The 16205-nt window shown below is 43.4% G+C and overlaps 1 protein-coding gene across 1 annotated transcript in view; it reads right to left on the bottom strand.

Annotated features, from left to right (window-relative positions):
* Positions 1-3541: 3541 nt before the first annotated feature.
* The window catches only part of LOC102146756 (olfactory receptor 7D4-like), a 41641-nt gene continuing 28977 nt past the window's right edge, over positions 3542-16205 (bottom strand). The window contains 4 exon segments of the mRNA XM_015440909.4: positions 3542-5080; positions 5082-5306; positions 7484-7590; positions 10784-10851. Of these exon segments, the coding sequence (XP_015296395.3) occupies positions 4300-5080; positions 5082-5290 (990 nt within the window). The 5' untranslated portion in view covers positions 5291-5306; positions 7484-7590; positions 10784-10851 and the 3' untranslated portion in view covers positions 3542-4299.

Genomic DNA, 16205 nt, shown 5'->3' with positions numbered 1-16205 from the left:
GCAGCCTGGTGGGAAGGCTGCCAGCAGAAGTTTCAGGTCTCTAAAGCCTCCCCCTCCTTCCCTGGTCTCTGCAGCTGAAGTTGCATCAGGAAGCTGTATCTTCTAACTGCTTGAGGCAGCTTCTCAGATGAACCCTCTGAGGAGAATCCGTAAACTTTTACAACTTACACTTTCAAAGGATGATGCGAGGAGCAACAATTCCACCAGCTTGAACCATTTGAGGGTGGTGTGGAATTGGAAACTGTGTCAAACGCAATGGAACCCTGCCTCTAGCATGAGAAAACTAAGCCTGTATTCAAAATGATGCCTGCCAGGTGCGGTGGTTCACACCTATAATCCCAGTGCTTCAGGAAGCCAAGGTGGCCAATCCTGGTTTGAGACCAGGATTTTAAGACAAGCCTTAGTCACACAGAGAGACCCTCTAACTGAGTGTGATGATGCACGCCTCTGGTCCCAGCTATTTGGGAAGGTGAGGAGGATCGCCTGAGCCCAGGAGTTCAAGGTTACAGTAAGCCACCCTACTCCAGCCTGCACAATACAGTGAGACACTGTCTCAAAAAAAAAAAAAAAAAAAAATGCCAGAGCAACATAAAATTGTAAGCATTCATTACCTTTCTGCCACCATGCATTGGGAAAAGTGGATCCCCCAGCTGACACTGACCATTGGCAGACAGGATAGTGTGTGTGGAGATGGCGGGAGGGTCTCAGGGATGTGGGATGAACCTTGACATCATCTACTACCTCATCCTTCATTGCAGACCCAATTCTACCAATTCTCGTCAAGAGAGTGAACCGCATCCCAAACACAATCCACAGTCTGTGGCTTCCATTCCTGAATACATCTCCAAAAAGTCTCAGAAGAAAATTAAATTATATGAGAGAACAGATCTTTTCTATCGTACAATTATTACGTGTTCTACGATCTGGGGTTAGATCATAAAACTGCAATTATGGGAAATAAAGGTCAAATAAAGACAGACAAGAAGGAATAAAGAAGGAAAGAAAGACAAGGGAATGAGGGAAGAAAGAAGAGGAAAGGAAGTAAAAAAGGGAGGGAAGAAGAGGAAAGGAAGAAAGTAAAAAAGGGAGGAGGGAAGAAAGGAAGGAATAATCACATAGAAGGAAGCAACATCTCAGTTATTCTAGGCAGTTTATTACTATGAATCATTAGAACAAACAAGCTTACAAATCTACATTCCTAATTTGATGTAAAAAATCACATCACTGTTCTTATGAAATAAAGGATAGTAAAATTAGGAGTGTGGTATCTATGTCAAGTTGCCAGGTTATAGTTCACCTCTGCTTCTTCCTTTGTGGAACAGGGTGAATGAGAAAACATATGTCAAAGAAATGTTTTCAGGGCCAAGTGTGGTGGCTTATGCCTATAATCCCAGCACTTTGGGTGGTCGAGGCAGGCGGGTCACTTGAGGTCAGGAGTTTGAGATGAGCCTGGCCAACATGGCAAAACCCCATCTCTACTAAAAATACCCCAAAAATAGCGAGGTGTGGTGGCACACACCTATAATTCCAGCTACTTGGGAGGCTGGGACACAAGAATTGCTTGAACCCAGAAGGTGGAGGTTGCAGTGAGCTGAGACAGCGCCATGGCACTCTGTCCTGGGTAACACAGTGAAACTGTCTCTCAAAACAAAACAAAACAAAACAAAAAAGAAATGTTTTCAGGATTAAATAAAGTCATACATGTAAAGCAACAAGCACAATCCTAAAAGGGTAAACACTGTATGATTTTCATCCAATTTCTTCCAGAGGAAACAAGAACACAACCAAGTTTAGGTGAAGGCTGCTAACATGCAAATGGGTAATTTTTGAGGAAAGTGTGTCATCATGTCAGCACTCGATATGGTAAGTGTTTCAAACAACACGTGAGAACTCTCAAGAGTGGCTCTAAGAACATGGACCAAAGATGGAACTTTAAAGACTGTATAGAAAAAGGAAAAGTTAGAAAGAAAATACCAAGGGAGTTATTGAAGAGAACCTAAAGTAAAAACATGTACCAAATGCCAAATCACAAGTGCTTTGGGAAGAGTAAAAATGAAGCATGTCATTTACAGGACAAAAAGAGCCAGGATATTTACTTCTTGTTTTCTTTTAGTTTTGTAGTTGTTTTTGAGACAACGTCTCACTCTGTCGCCCAGGCTGGAATGCAATGGCGCAATCTCAGCTCACTGCAACCTCCACCTCCCAGGTTCAAGCAATTCTCCTGCCTCAGCCTCCCAAGTCGCTGAGACCACAGGCACCTACCACCACGCTCAGCTAATTTTGTATTTTTAGTAGAGACGTGGTTTCACCACATTGGCCAGGCTGGTCTTGAACTCGGGACCTCAAGTGATTCACTCACCTCAGCCTCCCAAAGCGCTGGGATTACAGGCATGAGCCACTGCGCCTGGTCGAGCCGGAATATTTAAATTCACATTTGCCTAATGGACCTACAACATCCACTTAATCTGAGACTTTGATCTGTCATGGAGAAGAGGCTGGCCTGAGGAGGAACTGAACGTTCATGAGCAGGGCTCAGTCAAACATAATCTTGCCTTTGTGACATTTGGATAAACCCAATGCTCTCTGACAACCACCACTTAGACAGATCGAACCCTAGGCTAACACATTCTGCTGCCACATGGATGTTATTAATAGGGTGTTTCACAGTACATCAAACTAAACCCTTCCCAGAACAAACTTGATGCAAAGGGAAGTAGATTGAACCCTACTTTCTGCCATGTACAAAAATCAAATCAAATCAAAAACAGATCAACAGGCCTGGCGCAGTGGCTCACGCCTGTAATCCCAGCACTTTGGGAGACCGAGACGGGTGGATCATGAGGTCAGGAGATGAAGATCATCTTGGCTAATACAGTGAAACCCTGTCTCTACTAAAAAATACAAAAAAAAAAAAAAAAAATTGCCGGGTGTGGTGGCAGGCGCCTGTAGTCCCAGCTACTCGGGAGGCTGAGGCAGGAGAATGGCATGAACCCGGGAGGCGGAGCTTGCAGTGAGCCGAGATTGTGCCACTGCACTCCAACCTGAGGGGCAGAGCCAGACTCCCTCTCAAAAACAACAACAACAACAACAAAAAAAACCAAATAAAACCACCTAGAGGAACAAGGAAAGGAAGGAGGAAGAGAGTCAGAGAAAGGAGGGAGAAAGGAGGAAGGATAGAAGGGAAAAGAGAAGGAAAGGAGGACAAAAGCAAGAATCACAAGGAATGAAGCAACAGCTCAGGGTACTCCGAAGCACTAATCTCTGTGAATTTTATGAATGAACCAGCTTGTGAATCTAATCTCTATGAACTTTATGAACGAACCAGCTTGTGAATCTAGATCCCAGCTTTCAACTTGAAAAGCTCGTGTTTTTACAAAATTCAGGTCAGCAAAATTAGTAGTGAGGCTGCAGTGTCACACTGCCTGATATAGCCGACCTCAACTCAATCTCTTCCTCTGAGAAATAGAGTGAATGAGAGAAAATAAGTCAAAGAAAGGTTGTTAGGATGAAATAGCTTATAGATATAAACTAGTAAACAGAATTTTGATATGGTAAGTACTTCACTTTGAATATTTTGTGAATTTCATTCTATTTCTTCCAGGTATAACAAGAGCAAAATCAAATTAATATAAAGAACAGTAACATTCAAATGGATCATTTCCGAGGACCCGTGTCAGCATTTGACATGAAAAGTTTTATAATGTCAAGTTAGAAATCTCAGGAATCACTAAGAAAATGCATCAAAGATGGAACTGTAAGGACTATGGGCAGAGAAGAAAACTTTAAAAGGAATTACTGAGGGAGCAATTTAGCAGAAATATATTAGGTAGGTGCAAAAGTCATGGCAGTTTTGGCCATTACTTTTGATGGCAAAAGCTGCAATGACTCTTGCACCAATATAATGCGAAAACTTTTATTTATTTTTTTAGACAGACTCTCGAGCTGTCGCCCAGACTGGAGTGCAGTGGCGCCATCTTGGCTCACTGCAACCTCTGCCTCCTGGGCTCAAGCGATTCTCCTGCCTCAGCCTCCAAAGTAGCTGGGACTACAGGCGCGTGCCACCACACCCGGCTAATTTTTGTAGTTTTGATAGAGACAGGGTTTCACCTATTGGCCAGGATGGTCTCGATCTCTTGACCTCATGATCTACCCGCCTCTGCCTCCCAAAGTGCTGGGATTACAGGCGTAAACCACTGTGCCCGCCCATACAAAAACATGTTAAGCAAAGTCATAGGTGCTTTGAAAATAGGAAACTGCAACATATCGTTTAGGGGAGAACAAGATCCAGGATATGTGAATTCACATTTGCTTAAGGGACCTATAGCATCCTCTTAGTTCTGAGGTTGTGCCCCATAAGAGACAAGAGGCTGCCCTGCTGAGGAGTCTCCCCAGGGCCCCCTTCACATCCTTGTTCCTCAGGCTGTAGATGAAGGGGTTCAGCATGGGGGTGACCATGGTGTACATCACTGAGGCCATGGAGCTGCTCTGGGAAGAATGGGTCACAGCAGAACTGAGATAGACCCCAAGTCCTGTTCCATAGAACAAGGAGACCACACAGAGGTGAGACCCACAGGTGGAAAAGGCTTTGTACTTGCCCTCAGTGGAGGACATCCTCATTAAGTAGGAGACGATCTTAAAGTAGGAGATGAGGATCCCAGCTACAGGAAACACACCCAGCAGTGCCGTGGCCACATACAAGACAATGTTAACAAGGAGAGTATCAGAGTGGGCCATCTTGAGGACCTGAGCCAGTTCACAGAAGAAATGCGGAATCTCGGTGCCTATGGAGAAGGTCAAACTCTTCATCAGTAGAATATGAACCAGGGAGACCCAGAAAATGATGAACCAAGATGCCAGAACCAGGCGGCCACAGAGGCAGGGGTTCATGATGACCGTGTAGTGCAGGGGATGGCAGATGGCCACAAACCGGTCATAGGCCATCACGGCCAGTAGGAAATTATCCATTCCAGCAAACATCATTAAAAAATACCCCTGAGTGAGGCACTCCACGTAGGAGATGTCTTTGCTCCGTGCCTGGATGTTCATCAGCATCCTGGGGACTGTGGTGGAGATAAAACATGTCAACAAAGGACAGGTTGGAGAGGAAGAAGTACATGGGGGTGTGGAGGTGGGAGTCAGAGCTGACGGCCAGGATGATGAGCAGTTTCCCCAGCACCGTGACCAGGTACACGGACAGGAACAGCCCAAAGAGGACGGGCTGCAGTTCAGGATCATCTGAGAGTCCAAGGAGGAAGAATTCTGATAATTCTGTATGGTTTTCTGCTTTCATGTAGCCGGTGTGTCTACTGGGAAAGGAGGAAAAAGCAACATTCAATCACTCTTCAATATCACCCTTGGATGCAACCTCTACGGAGTCCTTCCAAAGATCCTGATTCATTCAGGTATTTGGTAGCCTCATTCCATTTGAAATGTGTAGAGTTTCTCAAACTACCTTTAATTTAGCAGCAATCTTTAGCAGCAGTCTTTCTCCTTTATCATATACTCATGAGTTTTAATTATTTGATTCAAACCTATGGACAGTAATTTCTTTTTTGATAGGACCGTTCCAAATAACTGAAGACATGCCATGTCTTTTCTTTTTTTTTTTTTTTTTTGAGACGGAGTCTCGCTCTGTCGCCCAGGCTGGAGTGCAGTGGCCGGATCTCAGCTCACTGCAAGCTCCGCCTCCCGGGTTCACGCCATTCTCCTGTCTCAGCCTCCCGAGTAGCTGGGACTACAGGCGCCTGCCACCTCGCCCGGCTAGTTTTTTGTATTTTTTAGTAGAGACGGGGTTTCACCGTGTTAGCCAGGATGGTCTCGATCTCCTGACCTAGTGATCTGCCCGTCTCGGCCTCCCAAAGTGCTGGGATTACAGGCTTGAGCCACCGCGCCCGGCCGCCATGTCTTTTCTTGATACATCTCCATAGTTCCTTCATGCTAATAGGTGTATAATCATGATTAAGATATGCATTTTCAACTCAGGCAATCTTTTTTTCTGTGACCTGACACTGGTAATGTGACAGCTAACTTTTAGTTCCTTATTTTTCATTGATACCTCATGTTTTTCCTATTTATGGGGTACATGTGATATTTTGTTACATGCATAGAATACATAATGATCACATCAGGGTATTTGAGGTGTCCACCACCTTGAGTATTTATCCTTTCTATGTGTTGGGAACAGTTCATTTCCTCTTTTCTAGCTACTCTGAAATATGCAATACAATGTTGTTGACTATAGTCACGCTACTCGGCTCTTGATCAAAAGAACACATACCTTTTATCTAACTGTACGTTTGTTATTTTTTTCTAAAAAATGTGATTGCCAGCATCACTTGTTTGTGAGGTTTTAAAAACGGCTTTGTTAGTATAATAAGAGTCTCAGTAAATGATAGCTGTTGATATTATTAAAATCCTCCTCATAAGATAGTTATTTTGGATATATCACTCTTCCAAGGTGTAATTTAGGAAATGGAATCTTGAGGGAGACTTTCTGGAACAGAATTTTGGTCCACTAACTTACTATTGTGTGACCTTAAGAAAGGTATGTGGCCGGGCACAGTGGCTCATGCCTGTAATCCCAGCACTTTGGGAGGCCAAGGTGGGCAGATCACGAGATCAGGAGTTCGAGACCAGCCTGGCCAACATGGTGAAACCTCCTCTCTACTAAAAATACAAAAAATTGCCAGGCGTGGTAGTGCACGCCTGTAGTCCCAGGTACTTGGGAGACTGAGGCAGGAGAATCGCTTGAACCTGGGAGGCGGAGGTTGCAGTGAGCTGAGATCGTGCCACTGCACTCCAGCCTGGGCGACAGAGTGAGACTCTGTCTGGAAAAAAAAAAAAAAAAGAGAGAAAAGAAAAAAGAAAGACATGTAAACCCTCTTAGCTGCAGATAACTCACCTCTAAATAAGAGTAGCAAATATTTCCTGCATGGAAAGATTGAAGAGTGAAATTAAATGAGATGATTCACATCATTTTTCTGGTCTGGTTTCTGTGGCATACAACAGCCATATCATAAATGTGAGCTTCTGTTTTTTTTTGTTTTTTTTTTTTTTTTTTTTTTTTTTTTTTTTTTTTTTTTGAGACGGAGTCTCGCTCTGTCGCCCAGGCTGGAGTGCAGTGGCCAGATCTCAGCTCACTGCAAGCTCCGCCTCCCGGGTTCCCGCCATTCTCCTGCCTCAGCCTCCCGAGTAGCTGTGACCACAGGCACCGCCACCTCGCCCGGCTAATTTTTTGTGTTTTTAGTAGAGACGGGGTTTCGCCGTGTTAGCCAGGATGGTCTCGATCTCCTGACCTCGTGATCCGCCCGTCTCGGCCTCCCAAAGTGCTGGGATTACAGGCTTGAGCCACCGCGCCCGGCCTGAGCTTCTGTTCTTAACAGCGCAATAACCTGCCTTGCATGAGTGTCATTTCTTAATATCCATCTTAAACTGTGTTAACCATCAAGGATGGAATTCTGGTCAAGATGAATAGAACTGTTACCTCTTTTGACTGCCATGCAGCGCTTCTAATTAATGAAGGTTCCTGTGGCTCCGTCCTTCAGAATGCCTGCCAGGTCATTCTTCCAAGAAGAGAAAAAAGCATGTGGACTACATGTGTAAGAGGAGAAAACAAAAGCACACAGCCATTAAAATACAACCCAAGTCACGTCTGAGTCTGTTCTCGTGTGTACGTGCTTTCCAGTGGGGATGCAGCGTACTAAGGTCAGCGGAGTCGATCATCGACATATGTAATTCACGGATTTGGTTCAAAATATTCAAAACTTATATAAATCATGTCATGCTGGAAAATCAAAAGGCAAATTTAAGATTTGAAAATAAATGATTACATTTACCATGGTAGAAAAAGGGCAGTGTTACTGATGCCTACAGATATTTAATTAATCAAAGACCAGAAAAACATCATAGAAGACCAATTTAGTCTGGGAAGCTGGGTTCTGAAATAGGAATCTTGGAGCTAGGAGAGAAAGATTGGGTCATGATTCAACAGGGGAAGGAAGGAAAGAATAGACAGCGTAGGCTGGGAGGATGAAATGCCTGGTTGCACGTGGCTCAGAGAGCTTAGTAATTGGGATTTGAGAGACCAGTGAGTGGAGAGTGGAGAGTGAGGGTTGGGGGGTCAGAGTGTGAGCCCCACAAGAGACCATCCTTTGCTCTTTCCTGATGTGCATCTCATGTAGGTAAAATTTTATTTATTGGTGGATCTGAGGTTGTGTTTTTTCTTTCCAGAGAGGTACATGGTACCTGTCACTTAGTGAAGTAGTGTCATTTGTTTGGGGTAATACCTGAGGTTTGCTGCCTCACGCCAAGGAAATCAAGGATACAGACGAACAAGAAGTGAGTTTAACAGCAGAGGTTTCATGGATGAAAGAAAGAGAAAAGCTCTGTCCTGCAGAGAGAGAGGGGCTGCCCAGTGGGTCTTCCAGTTCCATAGTGAAATATATGAATTTTATAGATAAGCTTGAGGAGGTGGTGTCTAATTTACATAGGGTGCAAGGGACTGGTTGGACCAGGTGTGCCATTTACAAAGTGCATGAAGAATCTCTTTTTTTAAATCATAGTATTTTAAGAACGTTTACAGATTTGTGTTGGGCCATATTCAAAGCCCTCCTGAGCCAAATGTGGCACACGGGCTGTGGGTTGGATAAGCTTGTTCTATAGTGTCATCTCCACATATTCACCAGAGCAGTCATTTAAAACTAAAATTTCATGTCATTTGCCTGCTCAAAACCCTTCAGTGTTTCCAGTCACCTTCAGAATAAAATCCAAACTTAGCTCAGCCTGTAACGTCCTCCCTGATCATGGCTACTTCCCTGACTGACTTCATCTTTCCTGTCTTACTCCTCTCTAGCCAGTCCTGCCTTCTTGCTGAACCCTCCAACATCACTTTTGTCCCACGTGAGTACCTGTGCCCTTGCTGTTCTCTCTGCCTGGGCTGTCCTTCCTCTAGATCTTCCCAAGGTTGTCTTTCTTCATTTGGGTCTCTGTCAAATATCACTGGCCTTGTAAGGCATTGCCTACACAGCTAATCTAACACATCAAACACCTCACATTGCCATGGTCTTTCCCTTCACCCTGCTTCATTTCTCTTCATTTCACTTACCATAACCTGAAATTACAGATGTAATTGTTCACTCCATTAACACGTAAAATACAAAAGACAGACTTTGTCTTATCCTGGAACTGGGCCTGGCACATAGTAAATTTTCTATAAATATTCATTAAATGAAATAAATCTCTTTTTTCTTTTTGAGATGAAGTTTCACACTTGTTGCCCAGGCTGGAGCTCAGTGGCGTGATCTCGGCTCACTGCAACCTCCGCCTCCTGGGTTCAAGCGATTCTCCTGCCTCAGCCTCCCATGTAGCTGGGACTACAGGCGCACACCACCGTGCCCGGCTAATTTTTGTATTTTTAGTACAGATGGGGTTTCACCATGTTGGCCAGGATGGTCTCTATCTCCTGACCTCGTGATCCATCCACCTCGGTCTCCCAAACTGCTGGGATTACAGATGTGAGCCACCCTGCCCAGCCATATTGCCTGCTTTTTAATGCGCACATGGCTGACAAAGAAAAGGAAGATGGAGCCTCCGTGTTGAACACTCCTGGCCCCCAGGGAGCCTCTTCCCATCGGCACAGCATTCACCCGTGCAAGCTTGCAGCTTGCTTTTCTATGTCTGCAGTTTGATTTTTCAGGCTGTTCTTTGTTAGAAAAGAAATGATTCTGGGGGATGCTTTTTGTTAAAAGGGAAACTCTTACCAAGGACTCTCTTACCCTCACTAGCTGCCTAAATAATTTATTTTTAGCTCCTGTATCATTAGTAGGTGTTCAAGAAACACAACTTTGGCAGTGATCTTGGCTCACTGTAACCTCCACCTCCTGGGTTCAAGTGATTCTCCTGCAGCAGCCTCCCAAGTAGCTGGGACTACAGGCGCACATCATCACGCCCAGCTAATTTTTGTATCTTTGGTAGAGACAGGGTTTCACCATGTTGGCCAGGATGGTCTTGATCACTTGACCTCGTGATCCGCCCACCTCGGCCTCCCAAAGTGCTGAGATTACAGCCTTGAGCCACCGCGCCAGGCCACCAAGGACAATTTAACCCAGTAAAGGAAACCACAGCCAACAGCATAGTCTATATTAAAACACTACAGCATTATCTCAGGCTATGTGCAGTGGCTGACACCTGTAATCCCAGCACTTTGGGAGGCCGAGGTGGGCGGATCACTTGAGGTCAGGAGTTTGAGACCAGCCTGGCCAAAATAGGGTGAAACCCCATCCCTACTAAAAATACAAAAATTAGCTGGTTGTGGTGGTGCAAGCCTGTAATCCCAGCTACCTGGGCGGCTGAGACAAGAGAGTCACTTAAAGACGGAGGCAGAGGTTGCAGTGAACCGAGATCATGTCATTGCCCTCCAGCCTGGGCCACAGAGCAAGACTCCATCTCAATCAATCAATCAATCAATCAGTCAATCAATCAACAAACACTACAGCACTCCTCTTAAATTCATGAATAGGCCAAGGCAGTCTACTCAGCATCAATCGTTTGAGATTCTCCTGAACATTTAAAGACATTGGTAAAATGAAATAAAGGAAATTGGCCTGAGTTTCAAATGTCAAAAACAGTATTATTTTTTACATGGTACTGTGGACACTGAAGTAAAAAAATAATGATGACAACAACGGTATAGAATTCTTTAGTAATATTTGAAGTCAGATCTGCCAACAGCATAGTAAAATTATAAAAGAAAATCCAATCACATTAGAAACAAAATAGACAATACCTCGGGCAGGACAGGTCTTCAGTGAGTCTCATGAACTGGTGACTGGATTCAGGAAACTTACCAGGAACCTACAGTTTATGGCAGAGAGTGGAGAGGATTTAGAGACCATCAGAAAATCATACATTCAAGGCCTGGGCATTCCTAAGTGTTCCCGGAAAGAGGCTTCAGCTTCCAGAAGGAAAGAAAAGGAACAGAACAAGGGCTGCAAAAGACTGGTCTTGGTAAAAACTAAAGTACCTTTAAAATACAGGAACTTCAAGTCCGGGCGCAATGGCTCACACCTGTAATCCCAGCACTTTGGGAGGCTGAGGCCAGGTGGGGGGGTGGGTGGCGGATCACCTGAGGTCAGGAGTTCCAGACCAGCCTGACTATGGAGAAACTCCGTCTCTACTAAAAATAGAAAATTAGCCAGGCGTGGTGGCGGGTGCTTCAGGAGGCTGAGGCAGGAGGATCACTTGAACCTGAGAGGCGGAGGCTGCGGTAAGCCAAGATCACGCCATTGCACTCCAGCTTGGGCAACAAGAGCAAAACTCTGTCTCAAAAAAAAAAAAAAAAAAAAAAAAAAAAAAAAAAAATACAGGAACTTCATAGACTAAATAAATATGGGACTGTCCAAGCTCATTACTCCAAAGGTACAGCCCAGTACCCACTCTCTCTCCTCTTACCCTTCTTACCCCAGCAGCCCTTGTTGGGTCACACTGACTCTGATGATTGTCACTGATGCTTTCTCTTCTCCATGGTGTGTTCCTGGTAAACCCAATTGAGTTTTTCCCAAGGCTGGGATCAGAGAATGAAACTGAGGGGTGGCAGGGGCCGGTTTCCATTGCCTCAAGGGTTGAATTCTCAGAGAGCCTCATTAAATACATTGTTCTATTGTTTTTCCATCCTCCAAATAATTCAGCTCCCTTAGGGTACAAAGAAGATAGCAGAATGGAATTCAGGCAATTTTGCAGTGGTAGTGGGAGATGAATTTATTTTCTCCAAGGAGAAACTCTTCTTTCTTTAGTTGGATTCAAAAGTCACAAAGTATTCCCTAAGGAAAGTTTAATTTCTTTTTTCTTTTCTTTTCATTGATTGATTGATTGATTGGGACAGAATCTTGCTCTCTCGCAAGATTGGAGTGCAGTGGTACGATCTCAGCTCACTGTAAACTCTGCCTCCCGGGTTTCAAGAGATTCTCCTGCCTCAGCCTCCTGAGTAGCTGGAATTACAGGCACTCACCACCATGCCCAGCTAATTTTTGTAGTTTTTTTTTTAGTAGAGATGGGGTTTCACCATATTGGCCAGGCTGGTCTCTAACTCCTGACCTCCGGTGATCCACCCGCCTCGGCCTCCCAAAGTGCTAGGATTACAGGCACGAGCCACTGTTCCTGGCAGTAAAGTTTAATTTCTATAAGGAACCAAAACTCAGCAATCTTCTCTCTGGGATGCATCTCCCTTGAAGAAACCTTGGAGATTTTATGGATCCCTTGGTGTCCACAAGGTTACAGAGGCAAAGGGTCTTTTTGTAAAATTTACTTTTCTTTTGTTTTAACCACTTTATTGAAGTATGATTGAAACGTAAAAGCTGTAGACATGTAATGTGGACAACATGATGAGTTTGGAAACACGCATACATCCTTGAAACCATCACCACCATTATGGCTAGGGACATATCCATCACCTCTTAAAGTTTCAACTGCCTTTAATATTTTAATGTGTGATAACCACACATAAGATCTGTCTTTAAGCATATTTTTCTACACAATACATTACTGCTATCTACAAGCACTGTTTTGTACAGGAGATCTCCACAACTTATTAATCTTGCATCACTAGAGCCCTTTGTGGTTTAACCAACATCTCCCCATTTCCTCCCCTTTTCAGTCCCTGGGATTCACCATCTACTCCAAAGGTGTCCTTCCTGAAGGAAAGCAAATTGGTGAGTAGGTTTTGTCCTGGTGAAAGCACCAACAAAATGAGGAGCGAACAATAGTTTTTGACATTTTCTGGTGACATGGAAGCCTTTGTTGATTTTAGGAAGGGCTTCATTTATTACCTCTAAATAGAAGGGTAGGACAGTAACAGTCCATATGGAGTAGGTGAAGAGTGTGTATAGAGGAAATATAGGTGGCAAATGTACACCAACTATGAAGTTTTTTAGGGAAGGGGAGAGAAGAGAGAAAGCATAGCCTAAAGGGGGCATAGAGTATGGGAGAGTATTTTGAAAAATGTTTTTAATTGGACAATAGGGGAATGTGTTTGTAATGTCAAAGAGAATAAAAATAATTAATGCAGGTATTTGAATACACAGACACTGACTACAAAATTGGCAGGATGTAATATACAACATAAGACAAAGAGAAATCATAGTGTGCTACATCCCCAATATATAAAATGTATGGGTCCAAAAATCAAGGGTGGACAGTGAGAATGGCTATTATTATTTTTCTTTTTTCAGGTGGAGTCTCACTCTGTCGCCCAGGCTGGAGTGCAGTGGTGCGATCTTGGCTCACTGCAAGCTCCGCCTCCTGGGTTCACACCATTCTCCTGCCTCAGTCTCGGAATAGCTGGGACTACAGGTGCCCGCCACCACACTTGTCTAATTTTTTGTATTTTTAGTAGAGACAGGGTTTCACCGTGTTAGCCAGGATGGTCTCGATCTCCTGACCTCGTGATCTGCCTGCCTTGGCCCCCCAAAGTGCTGGGATTATAGGCGTGAGCCACCACAACAGGTAAGAATGGCTATTATTAAAAAGTCAAAAAACAACAGATGCTAGTGAGGTTGTAGAGAAAAAGGAATGCATATACACTGTCAGTGGAGGTATAAATTAGTTCATCCATTGTGGAAGACAGTGTGGCGATCCCTCAAAGACCTAAAGACAGAAATACCATTTCACCCAGCAATCCCATTACTGGGTATATACTCAGAGGAATATGTATCATTAGTCTATAAAGACACATGCATGCATATGTTCACTACAGCACTATTCACAATAGCAAAGGTATGGAACCAACCTAAATGTCCATAGACATTTAGATAGACTGGATAAAGAAAATATGGTATATATATACCATGGAATACTATGCAGCCATAAAATATCAGGCTGGGCGTGGTGGCTCAATTCTGTAATCCCAGCACTTTGGGAGGCCAAGGCGGGTGGATCACGAGGTCAAGAAATCGAGACCAACCTGACCAACATGGTGAAACCCTGTCTCTACTAAAAATACAAAAATTAGCTGGGCTTGGTGGTGCACACCTGTAGTCCCAGTTTCTCAGGAGGCTGAGGCAGGAGAACTGTTTGAACCTGGAAAGCAGAGGTTGCAGTGAGCCGAGATAGTGCCACTGCACTCCAGCCTGGTGACAGAGCAGGACTCTGGGGAGGGAAAAAAAAAAAAGGAGCTCAATGTCCTTTGTAGGGACATGGATGGAGCTGGAGGCCATGATCCTTAGCGAAGTAATGCAGAAACAGAAAAGCAAATACCGCATATTCTCACTTATAGGTGAAAGCTAAATGGTGAGAACACATGGACACAGAGAGGGGAACTACACACACTGGGGCCTTTCAGAGGATGGAGGGTGGGAGGAGGAAGAGGATCAGGAAAAATAACTAATGGGTACTAGGCTTAATAGCTGGGTGATGAAATAATAGCTGGGTACAACAAACCCCCATGACACAAGTTTACCTGCACAAGTAACAAACCTGCACTTGTACCCCTGAACTTGAGATAAAAGTTAAAAAAAAAGTCACGGGTAGAAGGTAGAAGGGTCCCTGCCTGACGTTCCTCCCAGGGAACCACTTGGGGACTTCGTGCTTCTGTTCTCAAGTCTGACTTCCGTAGATTTAGGTCTTGGCTCCTAAAGGCTGTAAAAAGTAAAGTAGAGGCTCCTCTTCAAAGACTTTCCTCCCCATCTAATTAGGAATAAATAGTAACTTCTCTTAGAAGCAAAATTTATTCAAAGACCCGTGCAAACATTCTTAATTATCTGCTAGCTGTAATAAAGAAATCAGTGTACTTTGTGTTCTTCGCTCCCACAATTTAGCCTAAATATTTGCCCTGGCATGCTTATACTGGTCCAAGCAAGCATTGGTCATAACCTGTTCTTCTTATTTGAAGGTGTTTTTACCTTTCTCAGCATTCCACAAGTTATTTCCTCTTTCCTTTGTTGTCCTCTGCCTTTGCCTCTTTTTAAAAAGTTCTAAGTTGCTAGCCAACCGGGACAAATACAGAATGTGAGGTCTGGAGGCATCATACTACCTGATTTAAAGCTATTTGACAAAGCTATAATATCCAAAACAGTATGGTGCTGGTATAAAAATAGATACATAGACCAATTGAACAAAATATGAACCCCAGAAATAAATCCATGTATTTATAGCCAACTGATTTTCAACAAAGGTGCCAAGGACTCACAAGGGGGAAAGGGCAGTCTCTTCAATAAATGGTGTTGGGAAAACTGGATATCCACACAGGGAAGAATGAAATTAGATACTTATTTCACACTACATACAAAAATCCATTCAAAATGGATTAAAGTTTTAAATGTAAGACCTAAAATAGAAAAACTAGAAAATAACATAGGAGGAAAACCTCATGACCTTGGTCTGGGCAGTGGTTTTTTGGGATATGACCTCTGAAGCACAGGCAACAAAAGCAATAGACAAATGGAATTACATTAAACTATAGCAAAGGAAACAATAGAGTGAAGAGACAAACTACAGAATGAAGGAAAATATTTGCAAACTGTACACCTGATATGGGGTTAATATCCAAAATACATAAGAAACTCAAACAACTCAATAGGAAGAAAACAAATAACCCAATTTTAAAATGGGCAAAAGATCTGAAAGACATTTGTCGAAAGAAGACACACAGATGGACAACATATATTTTTATATGGGTTAACATCACTAATCATCAGGGAAATGCAAATCAAAACCACAATGAGATATTGCCTCACTTCATCTAGAATGGCTATTATATTAAAAAGACAAAAGATAGTAAGCGCTGGCGAGGATATGAAGAAAAGGAAACCCTTCTCCACTGTTGGTGGGAATGCAAATTAGTGAAGCCATTATGGAAAACAGTATGGAGGTTCCTCAAAAACTTAAAAATAGAACTACCATATGATCCAACCATCCTACTACTGGGTATGTATCGAGAAGAAACAAAGTCAGTGTGTGGAAGGGATATCTGCACTCCCATGTTTATTGAAGCATTATTCACAGTAGCCAAGACACAGAATCAACCTAGTTGTCTGCAAATAAATGAATGGATAAAGAAAATGTGGAATATATACACAATGGAATATGATTCATCCATAAAACAGAAGGAAATCCTGTCATTTGCAACATGGATGAACCCAGAGAACACTGTGTTAAGTGAAATAAGCGAGCCACAGAAAGACAAATGTCACATGATCTCACTCGTATGTAGCATC

The sequence above is a fragment of the Macaca fascicularis genome, chromosome 19 (genome assembly GCF_037993035.2).
Source record: "Macaca fascicularis isolate 582-1 chromosome 19, T2T-MFA8v1.1".
Classification (NCBI taxonomy): Eukaryota; Metazoa; Chordata; class Mammalia; order Primates; family Cercopithecidae; genus Macaca; species Macaca fascicularis.
Note: the sequence above shows the minus strand (reverse complement) of the source record. Positions and strands in the feature narration are given on the sequence as shown.